The sequence below is a fragment of the Citrus sinensis genome, chromosome 7 (genome assembly GCF_022201045.2).
Source record: "Citrus sinensis cultivar Valencia sweet orange chromosome 7, DVS_A1.0, whole genome shotgun sequence".
Lineage (NCBI taxonomy): Eukaryota > Viridiplantae > Streptophyta > Magnoliopsida > Sapindales > Rutaceae > Citrus > Citrus sinensis.
The window spans coordinates 15002560-15021474 of record NC_068562.1 but is presented as its reverse complement, the minus strand read 5'-3'; the positions used below and the strand labels follow the sequence as shown (position 1 = coordinate 15021474).

Here is an 18915-nt window from a genome sequence, read left to right as displayed (position 1 = left end):
TATATACCATCATAGTTGACAGCATAAGGAGTTATGAGATTTATAAAAGGAGTGCCTAAAATGATAGCATGATGAATATCATTTGTAAGGACAAAAGAAGTTTTAAATTCAATTTGATTATTATAAATCGAGGCTTCAACTTTGGAGCTAACATTCAATTTCGAATTATTAGCGGCAGAAAGTTTTTCTTTTGTCTTTTCATGAAATCTTTTGGGGACAATATCTTCTCTAATGCAATTTAAATCGGCGCCAGTATCAAAAAGGGCAATGGCGTCCATAGCAAAATCATCAGAAAAGATGAGAGTGACTTTAATCAAATACTTTCTTGTGGTGATTTGTTTTAAAACAAACAGAAAATCATTGGGTACTGACTCAATATTTTCTACTTTAATATCATCACCATCATTGTCAGGATTAGATTCATTGTCTGAATTATCCTGTAATTGTTTTTGTAAAAGGAGTTGAATAGTATCAGAATCACTTTTTTGTTTTTCTTTTAAATCCTTGATTTCAAGCTTAATCTGCTTGATTTCGTTTTGAAGATCTTGGATAGTGGGTGTTGACTTTTTTGTTTTCTTTTTGTCCAAAATCTGAGTAAGATCATAAGAATTTGTTTTAACAATTGGGACTTTAGAAGTCTCGGCTTTGTTAAAATCCAAAGTTTTCAAAAGTTTATCAAGATATTCTTTTTGAAGATTTGGATCAGAAATATGCTTTACAAGTTCAAGAAAAGTTTCTTGGTCTTTGGTCAAAACATTGATTTTCTTTAAAAATGAATCGGATTCAGATTCACTACTGCTAGATGCAGAGTCATCTGAGTCAAAAAGCTCATCAACTTGGTAAGGATCATTATCTCCCGACATGGAAGATTCAGAATCAGAAAATTCAACAAGGAGGGGAGCTAATTTGGAAAGAATGTCTTCATCGAGGTCAAGCTCATGAAGTCTTTTGTTCATTCTGCAAAATTTTGCAGTATGACCTTTCATGCCACATTTGAAACATGTAGCATCTTTGAAATTGAATGGGGTTATAGGTTTGGCTTTAAGTTCTTTCTTTTTAGAGAAACTTTGTCTCTTATAAGGCCTCGAAGGTTTCTTATAAGGAAGTTTCTTAAAATCACGAAAAGGTTTTCTAAAGTGTTTAGATTTGTAATGTTTCCTGCGAGTTTTAGAAGAACACTCACCATTACAATCTTTGGAAATAGAAGTTTTAAAGGGGTCATAATTGAATTGTTTACAGAAACCGCCTAATTCTTGTTTAGACTTCTTAAGCTCCCACTTAAGTCGTTTCTGTAATTTCAAATCTTGACAAATCTTTAAACCTTCTTTGTTGACAAAACTGACAAGTTCACCATAGGTGAGCTCATCATACGGAATACGGTTGTCATAAAGGGCTTTGATAGAATTTCTTACCTTTTCACCCAAAAGGGTAGGTAATCCAGCAAGAAATTTTTCTTTCCAAGTAGTATGATTTGCATCATCTCTTAGAAATAATCTGGTGAAAAAGGAGGTTTTGTAGCTTTGGAATTCACTAAGTTTCCTACATCTCAAGTTATGTAGTAGCTCAGCGTTTTTATCACGGAGGTGAGAAGGGTCACCAATGAAATGGAGGGAAATGGTCAAAATGAGAGTTGCAACAGCATCCTGGATTGGATTGTTGAACTCATCAAGAATAGGAGCTCCATTCTCATCGGTTTGGATAGAATTTAGGATGTCTAGTTGTTGCCGATTAGTGAGAAGATGATCCCACCAACCTTTCAATTGACCAGTAAAACCGGCAATGAGGATTTCCGATATGGCACGATCAGAAGTTCCTGCTTGGGTTTTATAGGCATTAGCTGCCATTGTCATTTGTTGCAACAATCCTAGGATATTATACTCAGACATGCCATCGATATTCCACTCATAGACTGAAGATGCATTATATCGAGATTGATTTAATGCACTTGGCCTATTATCTATTGCTAGATCAGGTGGAGTCTTGACAGTGGGAAGGGCTAATTCCCAATGGATTTTGTTTGCTTTAGGAGTGGATTCCTCTTGGAAGGCTTCAACATCCGAAGAGGCTATAGAAGTTTGGTCATCTCTTTCTAATACTCCAATTTTGCTAGATTGAGGAGTATCAGGAGCTATCTGGGCTTTGCTAGATGAGGAAGAAGCAGCTTCTATCCTATCTAGTTGTTCTCTAATGGCTTTAGCAAAATCTGATTTTGATTATTGAACAAGCTTTTGGCTAGTTTTCGAAACCTGAAAAGGTTTGAAAATAGGTTCCTTAAGCTTTTTATCAGAATCTGGTTTTGAAGGAATGGGCTTTTGACTAGGAAAAACAGATATGGTTGACTGTTGGAATTGGTTTTCTATTCTAGTCAACTGTTTTCCTATAGTATTTAAGTTAGTATTACAGAAATTATTCTGTTGGATAATACTGCTTAAATTACTATCAGTATCATTGGGTTTAGGGATTTTATAAGGTGAAGCTCTAATGTCAATGGGAGGTTCACCGTGGTCAACGGTTATACTCCGGAGAGGTGGATGCTCGGAATCGACTGTTCTATTACTTTCGGAGAGTTTCCACTCAGTGGTCTTTTTCCTAATAGTAATAGGATTTGACTCTTTGAAGGGGTAAGAGATGTTGTTATTAGAGGAATATATCTCGAACCAATCAAAAAATAATATATGAACTTTATGAAGATTCACAAATTCATAATAAGATTGTTGGATTTCTTTTCTTTGGTTTAAAAAGTGTTTGAAAAACCAAAGTCTTTTTTCTTTGTTTAAATCAGAATAAAAATCATTATGCAGAAGAGTTTTATCTAATTCAAATTCTTTTTCAATGACACTAATGACATTTTCTGTAACAGCAGAAAACGTAGGAGATGTTGGAGGAGAAGGTTCCTTCTCTTCCTGACTTTGAATATGTTGATTACTAGTGTAGATCGTATATATATATATATATATATTTGTGGAACACTCTTATGAAGAGTTAATATAATGTCCAAAAATAATTGGTAATTTATTTTTTTACAAAATTAATTTTTTTGAACATACATGAACTTCCACAAAAATTAATATATATTCTTTTATTTTTATTTTATTTTTGGGCTTCAATTGTTAATTTATTTTTTTATTACTCTCCAAAAAGAAAAAGAAAAAGAAAAAGAAATATTATTCTAAGAGAGTCATATTGTAAAGCAAGTTGTAAGGAACAAAAACTAACGGTAAGGGTGTCAATAGTTCAACAATAAGAAGGTTTCGATGTATTTTTTAAAAATATAAGGACTAAACAAATACTAACCTCAAAATATAAAAAAACTTATATCCAAAAAAATAAATATAAATAAAAGATAGAACAACGTGAGAAAAATAACCCAACCCAAAAAAAAAAAGAGCATATTACGCATCTGTTTTTAGAAAATAAAAAAACACCAAAACAAAAGCTATGCCAGACACCACCTCGGCAACTGACAAGAAAAAATTTTGCATTATATAAAACCATCACAATAATTACAGCATGCATTGTATATAAAAAATTTTAACATGAAAATTGATGATGAATTTTAATTGTATTTGTATTATTATTACTTATATATATATATATGTTAAGATGTTAAAGAAAACTATTATAAATATTATTTTTATCTTTGGGATGGTAGAGAAAACTAAAATGTATTCAGAATTGAATTGGCCAAATCAATAATTATTTGCAAAAGAAACTATTTGAGATGATCCAGTGGAATGAGTTAATTTTATTTTACCACAAATGTTTGAACAATATTTAAACGCATAAATATTTTTTTTTAAAAGCATCCCACTCCCCGTCCTTATTCCTTTATTAATTTCTTTTACTGCAAAGAACAATTTTACCTCATGAAAAAGAAAATTGTACTACTAAAGAACATGATTGAACTTTAGTTAATAGAAGGATGATTGAGATTTGCAATAAATTTAATATAATAAACAGTATATTACATTCAAATAATGAATAAAGTTCGAATTTGATCTTTTTAACAATGCTTTATCAGAATCCATATGTTAACCAACTCTGAGATTCTTTCTTGCCCTATATTCATTCGTTTTGCACCCCATCATAAGGCACGAACGAGACTTCACTAAGAGTAAAGTAAAAGCATTCTTCAAACGCAACACGCGCTTGAGAAAATACTTGAATGTGGTGGTGTTGGTCCTTTTACAAAGACTTGATTAGTATTCCTGCAATCACTTAACTACGCCATGCAGAAGATAATTCTAGATCGACATCTTCTTCCCACCAAGTGGCATTCTGCACATTATATAACATGGTTAATATGCATTATTGCACAAAACATTTAACTATGAAGACTTTTTTTATCATTTAATTTCTGAAACAATTATGTTAAATTCTTAATCTAACGTTGGGTTTCTATGTGAATAATTATATATTGCAGACTGTCATATAAAATTAAACTAAATTAAAAGTGATTTATTAAAATTTTTGGTAATTTGAACTTTACTATATCTAATAAGGTGTAGTCCTTTAATGTATAGAGACATAAGAGTAATTTTTATATATGTATAGAGACATAAGGTGTAGTCCTTTAATGTGTTGATGTAAAAGGCAAACCGCATGACTCTAGAAAGCAATTAGTCATTATGGATTCAAATACGCTTCCGCATATTCGATTATTGATTCTTAATGATACAACATAAACGTTCCTTGAATTTATGTGATGGTTTTCACCAAATATTATTATCTAATATGTGGCATTAGAGCCTCTTCAATTGAAAATTAAACAATTAGTAGTTATCTTCTAGAATTAAGGAAAAATATACTTAGAAATTCGGGTTCTGGTTACCACAATCATTGAGGTGTTCGGCCAAACAAAGCGCAGTTATTAGGCCCTGCCAACAAACAAGCCGCGACCACCAAAGTGTGGCAGATTGAGTAAAATTTAGATCAACCAAGGTGCAGTTGTTGGCTATGCCAAGAAGCGAGCCATGGCAGATTTAACAGAAGCAACGACGCATCAAGAGAAGAAAAAATAGCTTTTGAAAAAAGGCATATGACAAGTTTAGAATTCGGGTTAGGTTGACCCAACTCGATCCAGCCCTAACTCGGTCAACAATTGACCATTGCCTGTTAATCGTTGACTTTGACCAAAAAAATTAATAGAGCAATCATATCTTGAGATGTGTTTTCCCTTTATTTGAATTTACATTTGTTTTGAGACTTCTACAAGCTTGTTTTGCTTGTTTGTTCTCTGTTAAGCTATAACTTTTGCTAATATTACTACCAATATCAATTCTATTCCTATACTAAATGGCTCTAACTTCAAGTCATAACAAGAGAATCTCTTAGTAGTTCTCGCAATCATGGATCTCAACCTTGCATTAAAGGATAATTGTCCCTCGCTTCTAATATAAACATGAAAGAAATCAAATCACATATGCATCATGATCATAAAGAAGGTCATTTCGGAAGCATTTAGGGCTCCATGTCCAAAAAGATAAGTGGTCCAGGAAATTTTTTTTGGTCAAAATCAACAGTCAATGGTTAATGGTCAACTATTGATCGGGTTAAGAGCTAGATTAGGTCAGATCAACCCAACGCAATTCCAAATTAGCCTCGTACCTTTCTTTAAACTCTATTTTTTTCCTCATCCATGGCCTACTGCTGTTACTTAGACCACGGCTTACTTGCCGATGCGATTCAACAACTGCGCCTTCCTTGGCCAAAACCTCAGCACCGGCGGCTATCATTACTACCAGCAAAAAGCCTAAGAAACTAAATTTTCAAATATATTTTTCTTAATTTTATAAAACAACCACCAATTGTTTAATTCTCAAGGATTTAATATGAATAGGCTTTGATACCACTTCTTAGAAAAGAACGCTTGGTGAAAACCATCACTTAGAATCCCAATAACATTCATGTTCTACTATCAAGAATCAATAATTAAATATGCAGAAGTGTACCTAAATCCATAATGAAAATTTGCTTTCCAGAGCTGGTTTGCCTTTTAGATTAACATGTTTTATTAGAGAATCCTTTAATTTTCTCTTTGCACTCTATCTGATGATAGGATGTCAGAAAAGAATAGAACATCAAGTGTGATATGGAGACCTTAATAAAGTCATCAAATATGAGAAAAGAAGTTACACAATCGCACCACTAATAGCCTTAAGTAGAATATATAAAAATGAAATTCAAGTATGGAGATTAAACCTTATAGCCTCTTCGGAGAAACTGTAAAGAACTTCCTTCTTCTTCTTGTAGTCCTAGGACTCTCAGCAGCTCTTCTTTGGTCTAGAGCACAGACAATAATTACTTTTGAAGCATGAGATAAATTTTATCAAAATTGAGTTTGGCGAATAAGATGCATACTTCACTCAGTGTAAAGCGTGTTTCACTCTCTGCTATGCAAGCATAAGAACTATCTGCTTGTTTAAGCATCACCTGCCAAGGCCCTGCACAAACTCTAGTCATTTAAGGGAGCTTGAAGGAATGAAGTTATAGTTTAGAGTTCAAATATCAGGCACATAAAAATATTGAGGAAATAGAGGATGTATTTTTAAAAGGGGAAGTGCCAAAACAAAACATAGACAATTGCTAGAAGTTGACGATAATATGGAGCTAGTCTATCAGGAAGCCAATCAACGAGGCGAGGGAAATCTTTTGAAATCCATGCAGAAGAAAATTACGAAATAAATATTTTGGAAGTATCTATTCAAGTATATATTTTGAATTTTCCCATACCTTAAGATTAGAAAAAATTCTCCGATAAAGCCATGATGAATACCACAGCAGTCAGGCACACAGAGAGACTTTCCACAGTAAGTATCTAACAATGACTAACAAGAAATATCTGCAGAAATGCTAACAGAACTTCTACAAAATGAGGGGGAAACCCAATTATTGTCCTAACAGAATGAAAATGAAGGGAAAGCCTTTCCATTCACTGCTTCGGCCATAAAAAATTATGAAATTTTGAAATCTAGTGATTCCTTGACCTTGGACGTTGACAACATAAATCTCCTAAAATGTAAGCTAACTCAGAATTGAATTTGCAAAAATAAAATCATGAAAAATTATATGATAAAAAAGAAATCAATTTAACTGTCTTAGAAGATTTTATTTCATACCAGGATACTGGCGAAATAATGCTCCACTGTAATTTATGGTAAAAGGTGCCACTGGTACAGTCTTACATTGTAAACCATAAGTGGTTACTCAGAAACTGGAGTTAGAAAACAATCAACAAAAATGAAGTATAATAATGATAACGATAACAGCAACGAAGAGTTGCAAAAGAGGAAATACCTTTGAGTACTCTCTGATGCGGATATAAAACACTGGGGTAAACTGAGAAAGAAACCGGTAATGCAAATCTTTGGATGGAAATCCCAGAATGCCCAAGTCAGCGCTGCAAAAGCAAACATTTTTCATCTTTTTATATTGGTATTGAACATGTAATTCAATGATAAGGGAATCAAATATCAGTCAATGTAAGGCAAAGGTACGATGATACCGTAATGTGTCCAGTTCAAGATTGAAGAGCAGCGCTGGGGTTGACATAGCAAATTTCTCCTGTAAATCTTATAAAAAGAATTAAGGTGGGGGAAGATTTTCTGTGATTTGAGGATTTTCTCAAAGTAAGTCAATAAAGGTGTTCCGGAATTGATGGCACTCTCGCCATTACATTAAATGTCTAAGCACCAAAAATAAGGCCTCAGTGACATTCAGTAGTGATGCACATTACAGTAATAGTCCATAAGGTACACTGAATTTTTATTACATCAAATTTTTAAGAGAACTTTTCCATCAACCACTGGATTCTGCTTTTTAAATATTATAACTGAGATAGGTTTAGGAGGAGGCATCTCACCGTCTTAAGAAATTTTCCACACAGAGGGCTATACGCTTCTTCAAATAAAACCTAGAGGCAAGTATTGATTTATGGAGCTTCCCAGAGAATAGTAAACAATATAATTCATTTTAAATTACTTTTAGAGTACCAGTATGCCTTCTGGATTCTGAAATAGACCATTGCTCAACAGACCTACTTAACTATCAACAGTTCTTTATTTAACTCTCTCTTGCACGATGTAAAATTAAAAAATAGCAACTGTTATGATTCTCGGGAAAGCCATAACCAAAAAAGAGGATTTAGCTATGTGACATCATTACTGTTCAACTGTCGAGCGGTACAATTATATAAGTTCCAGTGCATCATTTTAACGAGTTTACAGTATATGAACTCAGAGTTTATTACCAAAATAAAACTTGGACATTAAGGTCATTAGCTAGGTGAGCGAATTTCTTAAAAGCAAAGACAACATACCACATACTTCTCTATGACAGAAAGTTCGCGTGTGCTGCAATTAATAAACACATAAAGTGTGGGTGGCTCATCAGACTGCCAACGACCTGCATTTTTTTTGGGGCGGGGGGGGTGGGTGGTTTGGTTAAGGATTTTGAGCTCAGAAATAAATGATTAAATTACATTGAAACATAAGATTCCTGCAAAAGTTTCAAGAGAATTTTTCCTAGATTCACATGTTTAAGGTGCTAATAGCAAAATTTACTACATCAAAATTGTAGTTCCCACTTTCTTATTCAAGTAGAAGAAAATCAATTGAATTCAATAATTCTTTTGATTCAAATAAAAAGAATTATAGTTGTTATAAAAATAACTGAATCACACTTATTCCTTGCACTTTAAAAGTTTAAAAATAGTGGCAAACATTACCCGAGTCAGCATAACCCATACAATGGTAAATAATGGACCCTATTCACAAGCATTTGTAAAACCAACCTTCCTCTTGATCATCAAAATCAAAATCCAGGGTGTTCCTAATTGAGCTGAAAAAACTTCTGACAGCACCAGTGGGGACGTCATCCAGGGAACCTATGGTTATACCATCAATCTGAAAGAAATGAATCAAAGACTGAAATCCAACTAAGAATACAAGAACTCCTATGCTAAAGGTTTTTATGTTAGTAAGAGTTTTTGAAACCAATGCTGTATACTCTACATAAGAAAAAATTAGATTTAGTCATTAACATGTTAAAAAATTATAAATAGCATCAATGGAAAATGTTGTTTGGAAATATTAATTATTCTAGTGCAGGGAAAGTTGTTTTGTTCTTCTTTTGAGCATTGGCTTCAGTCTTACCCAGCTCCACCTGAACAAGCCAACAATCCACACGTGCGCTGAAGCGAAACCATACAAAGTGCTTCTTGAAATGTGAAAACCCAAAACCCCCCCCCCCCCCCCCCCCCCTCCAAAAGAAAAAAAAAAGCAGAAAACCAAAAGGAACCTAGCACAATGCTAAAGTGCAACAAAACAAAATGTAACCTGGTCAGAATGTGTATACTTACAGAATCAAGAGCTGTTTTGAAAAGCCGAGAGGCCCTGCCCTTTTCTGGCTTATCAGGAAACACCTGAGATTGGACAAACTCCATCAAGTCATTTATCCAATTGGAGTATCAAAAGTTTATATGAAAGGAACTTTCTTCTTACGATGCAAGCTCTGGTTTCCATTCTTTCTTGGAGCTTTCTGACAACAGCCAATGCAAGTTGAATGTTGGCATCTATGAACTCATCTGAAGACCCCTTCACATAAATAAGATTTCAAGAAAGGCATGTACATGTTCTATTTCTTTTCTTTGTAAAAATCATCTGCTGAACTAATATTTTCACGGACAAACAAATTTACTTGTAAATAAAATTGCATTAATACTGCAAAATTCCTTCCAGTAACAAAATCATTCATGCATATCATCTAAAAATCATAAAATGAGATTCTAAAACCTAAACTATATATAATAACGGAAACTGGTCAATACATAAAACCAGTCAAAAATTTGCAGAAAGCTATCAAAACATCAGCACCTTGATCAATTATAAATGGTTCAGTAAACTTTCTAAGGAACTTAGGAGATCAAAGAGGTACCTTATAAGAGGAAATGTTGCTTGGTAAGGGCCTGGAGAAGAGAAAAATAAAGATAAGTGATTGACAATAATAAAAAACATAATTATTATCTTTTAATTTTTATGAGGGGCTAATGGGAAAGTTCAGTGTTGGAGTCCATGACACGTATCCCCAAACAAAAAATAACATTATTTTTACAACTGCAAAAAGGTTTTCTGACCTTAGGTGTCATATCATCACCATCATGCAGCCCAGTTTACACACTGCTTGCCACTATTCATGCAATCAAATCCCATCTTTTTCCAAAGAGCTTCATAATAATGTTCTAATATTTCACTATTTTTTTTCAAACTTGTTCTTGATTAGGAACTGATTGATTACAAAATCCCAACTTAATGAGGAATATGAACAATCCAAAACTAAAAAGCAGTATTATCATTATTGCTAGCTAATTACAATTCCAAAATAAGAACAAGACAGACATTAGGAAAAATCCTCAAATATGAAATGCCACCCAATTTTTAAGAAACAAGTGGGAGGACAATTTATTGAAAATGTTCAAATCCGAAAAACCACCCAGTTTTTGTACTAAATTAACTCACGCGAACTCAAAACCAAGCAACCCACAGGTAACCAATTAAACGTGAACATAAAATTCCCTTTAAATAGTAAGCTCATTGTCAAACTCAACAAGACATCCTAAGAAATCCAGCAAAGCTAATCCCAAAAGATAACCCGCAAAATTTGAGATTGTTATTCCCCAACATCCAGATTTCAGTATTAAAGTTCAAGAATAAGTATAGAAAGAAACGGGTACAAAGTCAAAACAAAAAAAAAAAGGTGTTGCCAGCATTCAATTTGAAGCTGAACCAATCAAATGGGTATTCATAAAACCACTAAAGAACAGAACTTTCACTATTTGAGCAGCTCAAAATTAAATAATATGCCATTCTTCTTCCAAAATAAGTAATCAAATAACAAAAAAAAGCTCAAAAACACCAATTCAAACATGGGCCTTAAATGGATATCTTCTGCTTAATTCAAGTAATTGCATACAGTACCTAAATTAAAAAATTTCCATAAAAATGCAGAATTATTATAAAAAAAAAAACAAAAAGAAAAGGGTAATTACGGGAAGTCGATTTCCAAGCGGGTTTTGCCATCTTGAAGAGCAAAAGCGAGTGAGTTAGCAGCATCAGCGGCGAGTACTTCATAAGACTTTGGCTTGTAAATGGCAATCCCAGCTTTGGGTCCCAAAGAACTAGAAGCTGTTTGTGCTTTTGGCTTCTGCTGCTTGCTGTTGTTGCTGCTGCTGCTGCTCTTTTTAGCGCAGAGGATTTGGTGCGAGTGTTGGCGTTTTGAGAGAGGAGAGGAGAGAGAATGCTGACGTGGAATATATGGAGGGAGAGAATGGCGGAGGAGGAGGAAAGAGAGAGGAGAGGGGAGAGTGGACGCCATGTGAGACATGGCCATTGAAGGTTGTCGTTAACGGTTAATCGGTTACGGTTAAGTTGCTCTGATTCATGAGAGCGAGGGAAAGTATGGATTGCCTTTGGATATGGGAATCAACTTCAACGCTAGGATTGCTACACGTGTTCGTTTTATAGTCAATCTTGTTTTATTTGTTTTGGGAGTCCCTATATTACAATTAATGTAACATACACAAGCCACCAGAACCACACAAATTATGGGACCCACATATTTGTGTGGTTCTTGTGGCTTGTGTATGTTACATTAATTGTAACATAGCAAAATCCGTTTTATTTTATTTATTTATTTTTGTTAAATTGGATTTTATTGTGAAAGAAAGTTCTAAACAGAATGACCAACCAATTTGATATAAATTAGGCGAGATCTTTCCCTATAAGATAAAAGTCTTGGTTGTTGCTATAAAAAATTAAAACTTTTTAAGCGAAGATTAAAGAATTGCATAATAGTGCATTATATGGGAAATTATCCCTCAAGCAAAGAATATCAAAAATACTGGTAGTCACTAATAGTTTTTAATAATATTTTAAAACCACCACAAATTTTTATTTTATATCAACCAACTTTCTATTATAACTGTTAAACACTGTAAAGAAAAATCTAAAATAAAATCTTATTTAATATTTTAGAACAAGGCAAATTAGTTTTTTTATCTTAAATAATTTAATAGTGACTAATGAAATTAATGGTTGATGTAAAACAAAAACTTGAAGAACTTATGAAATATTATTAGAAGCTTGTAATGGTTAATTATATTTTCAATATTCTTGAGGAGTTGAGGATATAATTACTTTTAATGACAAATTAATAAGATATCAAAATTGGTCTAAATCTAAATTTTTTCTAGGTCTTTCAAATTTTTTATTGTTAATCACCTAATTACGATACATTATGCACAATATATCATAAGTTAGTTACTTAAAAACGAAAACTTTGGAGCTAGAATTGAGAACTTAAAATTTAAACGTAAAATGGGAGGGGGTTGTATTGCACTATGCTCGTCATTCTCTCATCTAATGCCTTCACTGCTTGTGGCTGGCTATGCCTACCCAACCCACGCTCCTCCTTTGTGCGGCTTTTTTTCTTAGTCATTTTTATGCGTGTTGAAGGTAGATTTGTCTTAGGGTGCGTTTGTTTTTTTTATTTTTTGTTTTTTTGTTTTAAATTTAATGACATATTTGATTTAATTTCAATCAGTTAAGTCATTAAATTTGTTTGATTTTCAACTTAATGAAAATTTTTAGTCATTAAGTTGTTAAGTTATTAAGTCAATTTTTTTAACTTTTTATTTAATTTAAAAAGTTTGAATAAATCAAAAAAGATATTCTCCAAAAATGACCCTATCTAATTAATTATTTTTTATCGTTATTTAAATAAAAACTTAGCAATTAGTATTATTATTCATCTTCATGAGTTTTGATAATGAAAATATAGTAGTAGATTATTATTATTTTTATCTTTTTATATATTCAAATTAACATTATTTATATTTACAATTTTTTTGAATATTTTTCATATAATACATTATAAACTATAATAAAATTGATTAACATGCTCTAATTTAGAATATTAAAGGTTTGCATTTAATTGAACATGATTTATATTATGATAAAATACTCTTATTTATATTCCTTGAAATATTTGTTTACCTAGTATTTAAAATTTGTAAACGCACAAATGTAAAAGTACTATCTTTTAAACCTTTTAAAATGAAAAAAAAAAAACCAACCTAATGCTTGTTATCAAAGATTTAGATTAAAAAAATAAATATATCATTTAGATTAAAAAATTTAATTTTATTCAGAATTCAGACTAATTCAGGTCTATTCAGATTTTTTAAAAAAAACTACCACCTTAATTAATTCGGACATGTTGAGATTCTAGGGTGCATCGATATTGTTTCTCAATTGTTATTTTTCATAAAATAAATGAGCATGAAAATGGAATTTCAATGACTTGTTGATTTTGAATTTAGTGTGTCTGTATTTTGAAAATAAAAACAGCAATTTTGTTTGAAATTGAATGTAATAAAAAATAGTGGGCGTGTATTCGTTGGTTATTATTTCATAAATAAAGATATCAATAATGAAAAGAAAAAAATATTACTTACAATAGAGATTTGGTTCTTCAGTGAAAGATGAAATAAAAGTATTTTTATTAAACATTGACGAGCGCACAAAAAACCGCTTTATAATATATTTTAGAGTATGTTTTGTGGAATAAGTAAAACATGTATAACTATTTTTTTTTTTTTAATTATTGTCAAATTAATCATGTTTTATGTGTTTTTCACTTTACAGTATGACGGCCGAAACTTTATTACGGAAACAAAAATGAAAACGGGAAATTCAGTGAAAACATAAAAACATGGGCTATATGAAACTTTAACAAAAATTGTGAATACCTGACCCGATAAAGAAACTCGTCACCACAGATCGGATCCTACCACCTCAAGGAAACTCGTGCGGTCGTGCCTCTCTTTCAAGCCAAACACCTCGACGACACCGTTTCCTCAGAAAGACCTCGCCGACGGTTTTCAACGCCCAATCTTCCTCTCTAGGTACACATCAGCTCTCAAATCTCAATCAACTATTTCGTTCTTGTAATTTTGTTTTTAACGTTTTACGGTTTTGGTTTGCCGTTTGCCGTTTAAGATTTAATTAGGGTTTATGAAAAAAAAATTGTACAGAGTTAAAGAGTTAATTTTCTATATCACAAATAATATTCTTTTTATTTTGTTAAGTTGAGTGTGAGCAATTCTGCATAACTATTAAAAATTTATGATGTATTATTTATGCTTTGTGTTAGTTATCATTAATGTAGAAGAAAATATTACTTAATTATATAAACAAAGAGGAAAAAGAAGTTTTGTCAAATGATATTTATCATTTTCATGGTTATATAAATGTTAGTCCTTTTGTTGGGTGATTTTAATTTTTCAAGACTAGAATGGGTGATTGGAAACTTTTTGAAAACCTCTGCCGATTATGAATTGTATTTAATTTGGGTTTTCTTTAATCCATCAAATTATATATGATTTAATTTTGGTCTTAGAACTTGCAAGCAATCAGGAAATTCATAAAACAATGGCACCTGAGCCGGAAGATGAGATCAAGGACGAGAAGAATCCCAGACCTCTTGATGAAGATGACATTGCACTGCTTAAAACATATGTATGGATTCTTTCTTTCTTGAACTCTAATTTCTTGTCTGTCATTCATTGGATATGGTAATAATCACCAGCGAAGGCTGATATTTGTGTCGCTTGAAATTGTTTATGCAGGGTTTAGGACCGTATTCTACTAGCATAAAGAAAGCAGAGAAGGAGATTAAGGACATGGCCAAGAAAGTCAATGACTTGTGTGGTATAGAACTTTGTTATAATTACATCTGCATCACTCATTTGGTATGTGTCATTTTATGGGACAAACCCCTGATTCTGTTTAATGAGATCATGTCACTTCTGTAATGTAATAGGTATCAAGGAATCTGACACAGGCTTAGCTGCACCCAGCCAGTGGGATCTTGTTTCTGATAAGCAGATGATGCAAGAGGAGCAGCCTCTTCAGGTATTGTACTTTTTTATAAGGTTTAATAAAATATTTGGGCTTTGTGTTTCTCACTTGTTCAATGATTTTGCGGCTTAGGTTGCGAGATGCACCAAGATTATCAATCCAAATTCTGAAGATGCTAAATATGTAATAAATGTTAAGCAAATTGCCAAGGTATATTTTTATTTCCTATGTCCTTTTTTACCAGTAATTTATTAGTTCTTGTGAATAAATTTTGTGTGTAATTTTTATTCTTTTTATATATCAATGTTTCCTATATATAAAATTTACCATTTTGATTAATGATTAAATGTTTACTGGAACTAGTAACTCTTTCTTTTTGATGAGCATTCTCCTAAAGTTTCTGGTCTGAAATAATGTGCAGATGTAATACTTAGTCCTTTTTGGATGCAAAAATAAATGTCATTATGGATTGTCTCACATCAATTGTGTGCAAATTGTATGATCAGCCTTTGATTATAATGTTGTTTTTGTGCATGTTGGGTCTAACATAACTTTTTACTATCTCAACTCAGTTTGTCGTTGGGCTTGGTGACAAAGTTTCCCCTACTGATATTGAAGAAGGGATGCGTGTGGGGTAAGTTTTGTGCTTTTGAATGAATTTTGTCTAGAATTATCGTGATGAGCCTCTATACTCTATTGTTTTATTAATTTCCTTTTCCGTCATATTCCTAATTCATAGTACATATGGAATGTTTATGTGTTACACTGAACTGTAAATCTGGGTTTCCTATATCGGATCAATATAAATAGAGTTAGTTGGAAAGTTCGAAGTGTGCATACTTGGCTGTCAGATGTCTCTGATTGATGATTTTGTTTGAAAGTGGAAGGAGATATTTTGATAAAATGGAATTTATGGTTTGATGTAGTAAATGATGAGAATATCAAGTAATCATACTAATAAGTGGAGAGTGAAATATATATTACAATTCTATTAAAATAATAATAACAATAATTATGTCAATAACATATTACAAGATTTGAGCAAACCAGTGGATACTTGGGTTGTTCTTCGTATTTTATTTTGTATGTTATTTAATTTTCTTTTGGAATGGATGTTCAATCTAATTTTTTCTACACTGCATTGGTGTTTAACTGAATTGAATTACCTAAAAATAGGGAAAAAAAGTTTACTAATGGAATAATATTATTTCATACTGACCATTCCAGGGTTGACCGGAATAAATATCAAATTCAAATTCCCTTGCCTCCAAAAATTGATCCAAGTGTAACCATGATGACTGTGGAAGAGAAACCAGATGTGACATATAATGATGTTGGTGGATGTAAGGAGCAGATTGAAAAGATGCGAGAAGTTAGTATTTCATACTTTTACTTGCTTATTACTTGAATACAAATTGAGTGAACAACATGAGTAAATAATAAATTTGAAAATGACTTAAGAAACAAGATAGTTATAACTGGCAGATGTATTAATGAATTTCATTTCTTGTAGGTTGTTGAGCTACCTATGCTTCATCCTGAGAAGTTCGTAAAGCTTGGAATTGATCCTCCTAAGGGTGTTCTATGCTATGGTCCTCCAGGGACTGGTAAAACGCTTCTAGCCAGAGCTGTGGCTAATAGAACTGATGCTTGTTTCATTCGTGTCATTGGAAGTGAACTTGTTCAGAAGTATGTAGGTGAGGGAGCCCGGATGGTTCGTGAACTGTTTCAGGTCAGGCGTTGCTCCATTCATTTCATATTATGATTTTTTGTTACACCTTTGCATTGCATGTTTCCTCATTACCCAACAAGAATGTTGTCTGCTGCAGATGGCACGTTCGAAAAAGGCATGTATTGTATTTTTCGATGAAGTTGATGCCATAGGAGGTGCACGTTTTGATGATGGCGTCGGTGGAGACAATGAGGTTCAACGTACAATGCTTGAAATTGTGAATCAGCTTGATGGGTTTGATGCTCGAGGAAACATCAAAGTTCTGATGGCTACAAACAGGTTAAGTTAGCTACCTACTGTACGACACCTGTTTTGCATGAACTTGCTTTCTGTTACTTTCACTTTCCTAAGCATGCATGCGTGCATTGGTGGTGTTGAAGTTAATGATGATTGTGAAGTTGTAGTGTTGCAGAATTGTTTTCAGGTGCTCATGCTTCTTTCTTTTTCAGGCCTGACACACTTGATCCTGCGCTGCTACGTCCTGGACGGTTGGATCGTAAGGTTGAGTTTGGCCTCCCGGATTTGGAGAGCCGGACGCAAATATTTAAGATCCATACACGAACCATGAACTGCGAAAGAGATATCCGGTTTGAACTTTTGTCTCGGCTTTGCCCCAATTCCACTGGTAAGCATTCACCTTTTAGGAGTTGCTTCATGGTAAATCCTCATGATGACTACTGCAAAATGCTTTATGTTTATAGGAGTTATATTAATAATGTAACTGAAGTCATCTTTGATGTGTATGTATTTATGCCTTATCTTTAATTATTTGGTTTGGTTTGGTTTCCTGACATTTGAGTCTTTTCTACAGGAGCTGATATAAGAAGCGTGTGCACCGAAGCTGGAATGTTTGCCATTCGAGCACGTAGGAAAACCGTGACAGAGAAAGATTTCCTTGATGCAGTGAATAAAGTCATCAAAGGGTACCAAAAGTTCAGTGCAACGCCGAAATACATGGTCTACAATTGATTAAGAAATGAGAACCAGTAGTTTCCTTTCCCCACTGTTAATTATGGTTCAGTTCCTTTTCAGGGAGATTTTTGATTGATTTCAAATTCAATTATCAGTTTAAATCAGTGCGCCAATGTTTACATGTGCACCATTTTGGTTTCCTCACATTATCTGTTAAGACTGAAAACTTTGAAACAAAATTAAGACGACCTTCTTTTGAACTTATTGGGTATATTATGTATATTCGAAAGAGAAAAAAACAGTTGATAAATTTAGAGGAATCATATCTTACATATAACTTCAACGTTTACAAAGAAATGTTTATAGGATTTGTCCTAAAATATCTTGATAAAATGTTATGAATCCGGTCCTTTAAAGAGTTACTTCAATAGAAGGGTCCTTGCTGAAACAGGAATATAAAACTTGGATATAAAGTTTTATTAGTAAAATTCACTCTGAAAATATATATAACCATTCGGGGGGCATTATTTTAAATATATAATAGAACAACATTACTGCAAAATTTATTCTTTTCTTGGAAATCCTAGTGATCTTTAAAAGGAGCTTCTTGAATACTCTCGAAGTAGGGGTTAGAGAATTAAAGACCATCAGTGAAGTAGCGTTTACAAGGTGATTTGAGAGCAATTCAACATTTTCTCCTCAAACAATCTCAAAATTTGGTTTGTTATGCACACTATACGCTAATAAGCCAATTTAGAAGGAGATAAATTATAAGATACTTATTTCTTATTTATTTGATCCATTCAATCAAATAGTAGATGAATGATATTCAGATGCCAAACATTTTTACTTGAGAATACACCGTTGGATTGAATTTTGAAATTGGATTGAAATTTGAATTCTATAAATGAAAATTAAGTCTGCCCAATAGAGTTCTTTTTTTTTCCCCTCCTCTTTATATTTTAGCAACGTCCTTACTTTATTAAAACGAAAATCAACTCACTTGAGAATAATAATCATGTGTTGAATGCATTTAGTAAAAATTGTGATAATAAAAATTCTGTTTCCAGTAGGTATAAAAGTTAGGGGGGCGACAGAATTGAACCAGTTCCCAAAAAAATTGGTTCGATTCATTTTTTTCTAATTTTAATTCGGTTCTAAATTTTTAGAAAAATTGATAAATATGAACCGAGAATCAAACCGATTTCCAATTCGGTTCTTGGTTCAAATTTTTAGAACCAATACCGAATTAAATATATATGTATATATACATAATGCAGTGGCGGATCTAGAAAAATAATTTACTGGGCGCTAGATTACAAAATAGTAAAATTTTAAAACTAAAACTTTAAATAT

At 32.6% G+C, this 18915-nt stretch overlaps 2 protein-coding genes across 5 annotated transcripts; one reads left to right on the top strand and one right to left on the bottom strand.

Annotated features, from left to right (window-relative positions):
- Positions 1-3926: 3926 nt before the first annotated feature.
- On the bottom strand, positions 3927-11479 carry LOC102619183 (hypothetical protein). Of its 2 annotated transcripts, XM_006493303.3 has the most exons (13): positions 11045-11479; positions 9934-9964; positions 9501-9593; positions 9359-9421; positions 8792-8903; positions 8318-8403; positions 7862-7912; positions 7505-7563; positions 7297-7399; positions 7119-7179; positions 6361-6443; positions 6202-6282; positions 3927-4278 (listed from the first exon to the last, which is right to left on the bottom strand). In XM_006493303.3, the coding sequence occupies exons 1-13, from the start codon at positions 11383-11385 to the stop codon at positions 4219-4221; spliced, it is 1224 nt and encodes a 407-aa protein (XP_006493366.2). In that variant the 5' UTR covers positions 11386-11479; the 3' UTR covers positions 3927-4218. The 2 variants fall into 2 exon arrangements, with proteins under 2 accessions (XP_006493366.2, XP_052287414.1); XM_052431454.1 differs by lacking the exon at positions 7862-7912 and having other exon boundaries at positions 11045-11476.
- Positions 11480-13777: 2298 nt separating this feature from the next.
- LOC102618498 (26S proteasome regulatory subunit 7) lies at positions 13778-17819 on the top strand. Of its 3 annotated transcripts, none has more exons than XM_006493301.4 (11): positions 13778-13960; positions 14465-14573; positions 14684-14765; positions 14878-14969; positions 15048-15125; positions 15488-15549; positions 16143-16287; positions 16429-16647; positions 16745-16926; positions 17097-17272; positions 17459-17819. In XM_006493301.4, exons 2-11 carry the CDS (start codon positions 14487-14489, stop codon positions 17614-17616), a joined length of 1281 nt encoding a protein of 426 aa, XP_006493364.2. In that variant the 5' UTR covers positions 13778-13960; positions 14465-14486; the 3' UTR covers positions 17617-17819. The 3 variants fall into 3 exon arrangements, with proteins under 3 accessions (XP_006493364.2, XP_006493365.2, XP_006493363.2); XM_006493302.4 differs by having other exon boundaries at positions 13779-13960; positions 14472-14573; XM_006493300.4 differs by having other exon boundaries at positions 13779-13960; positions 14455-14573.
- Positions 17820-18915: the final 1096 nt, after the last annotated feature.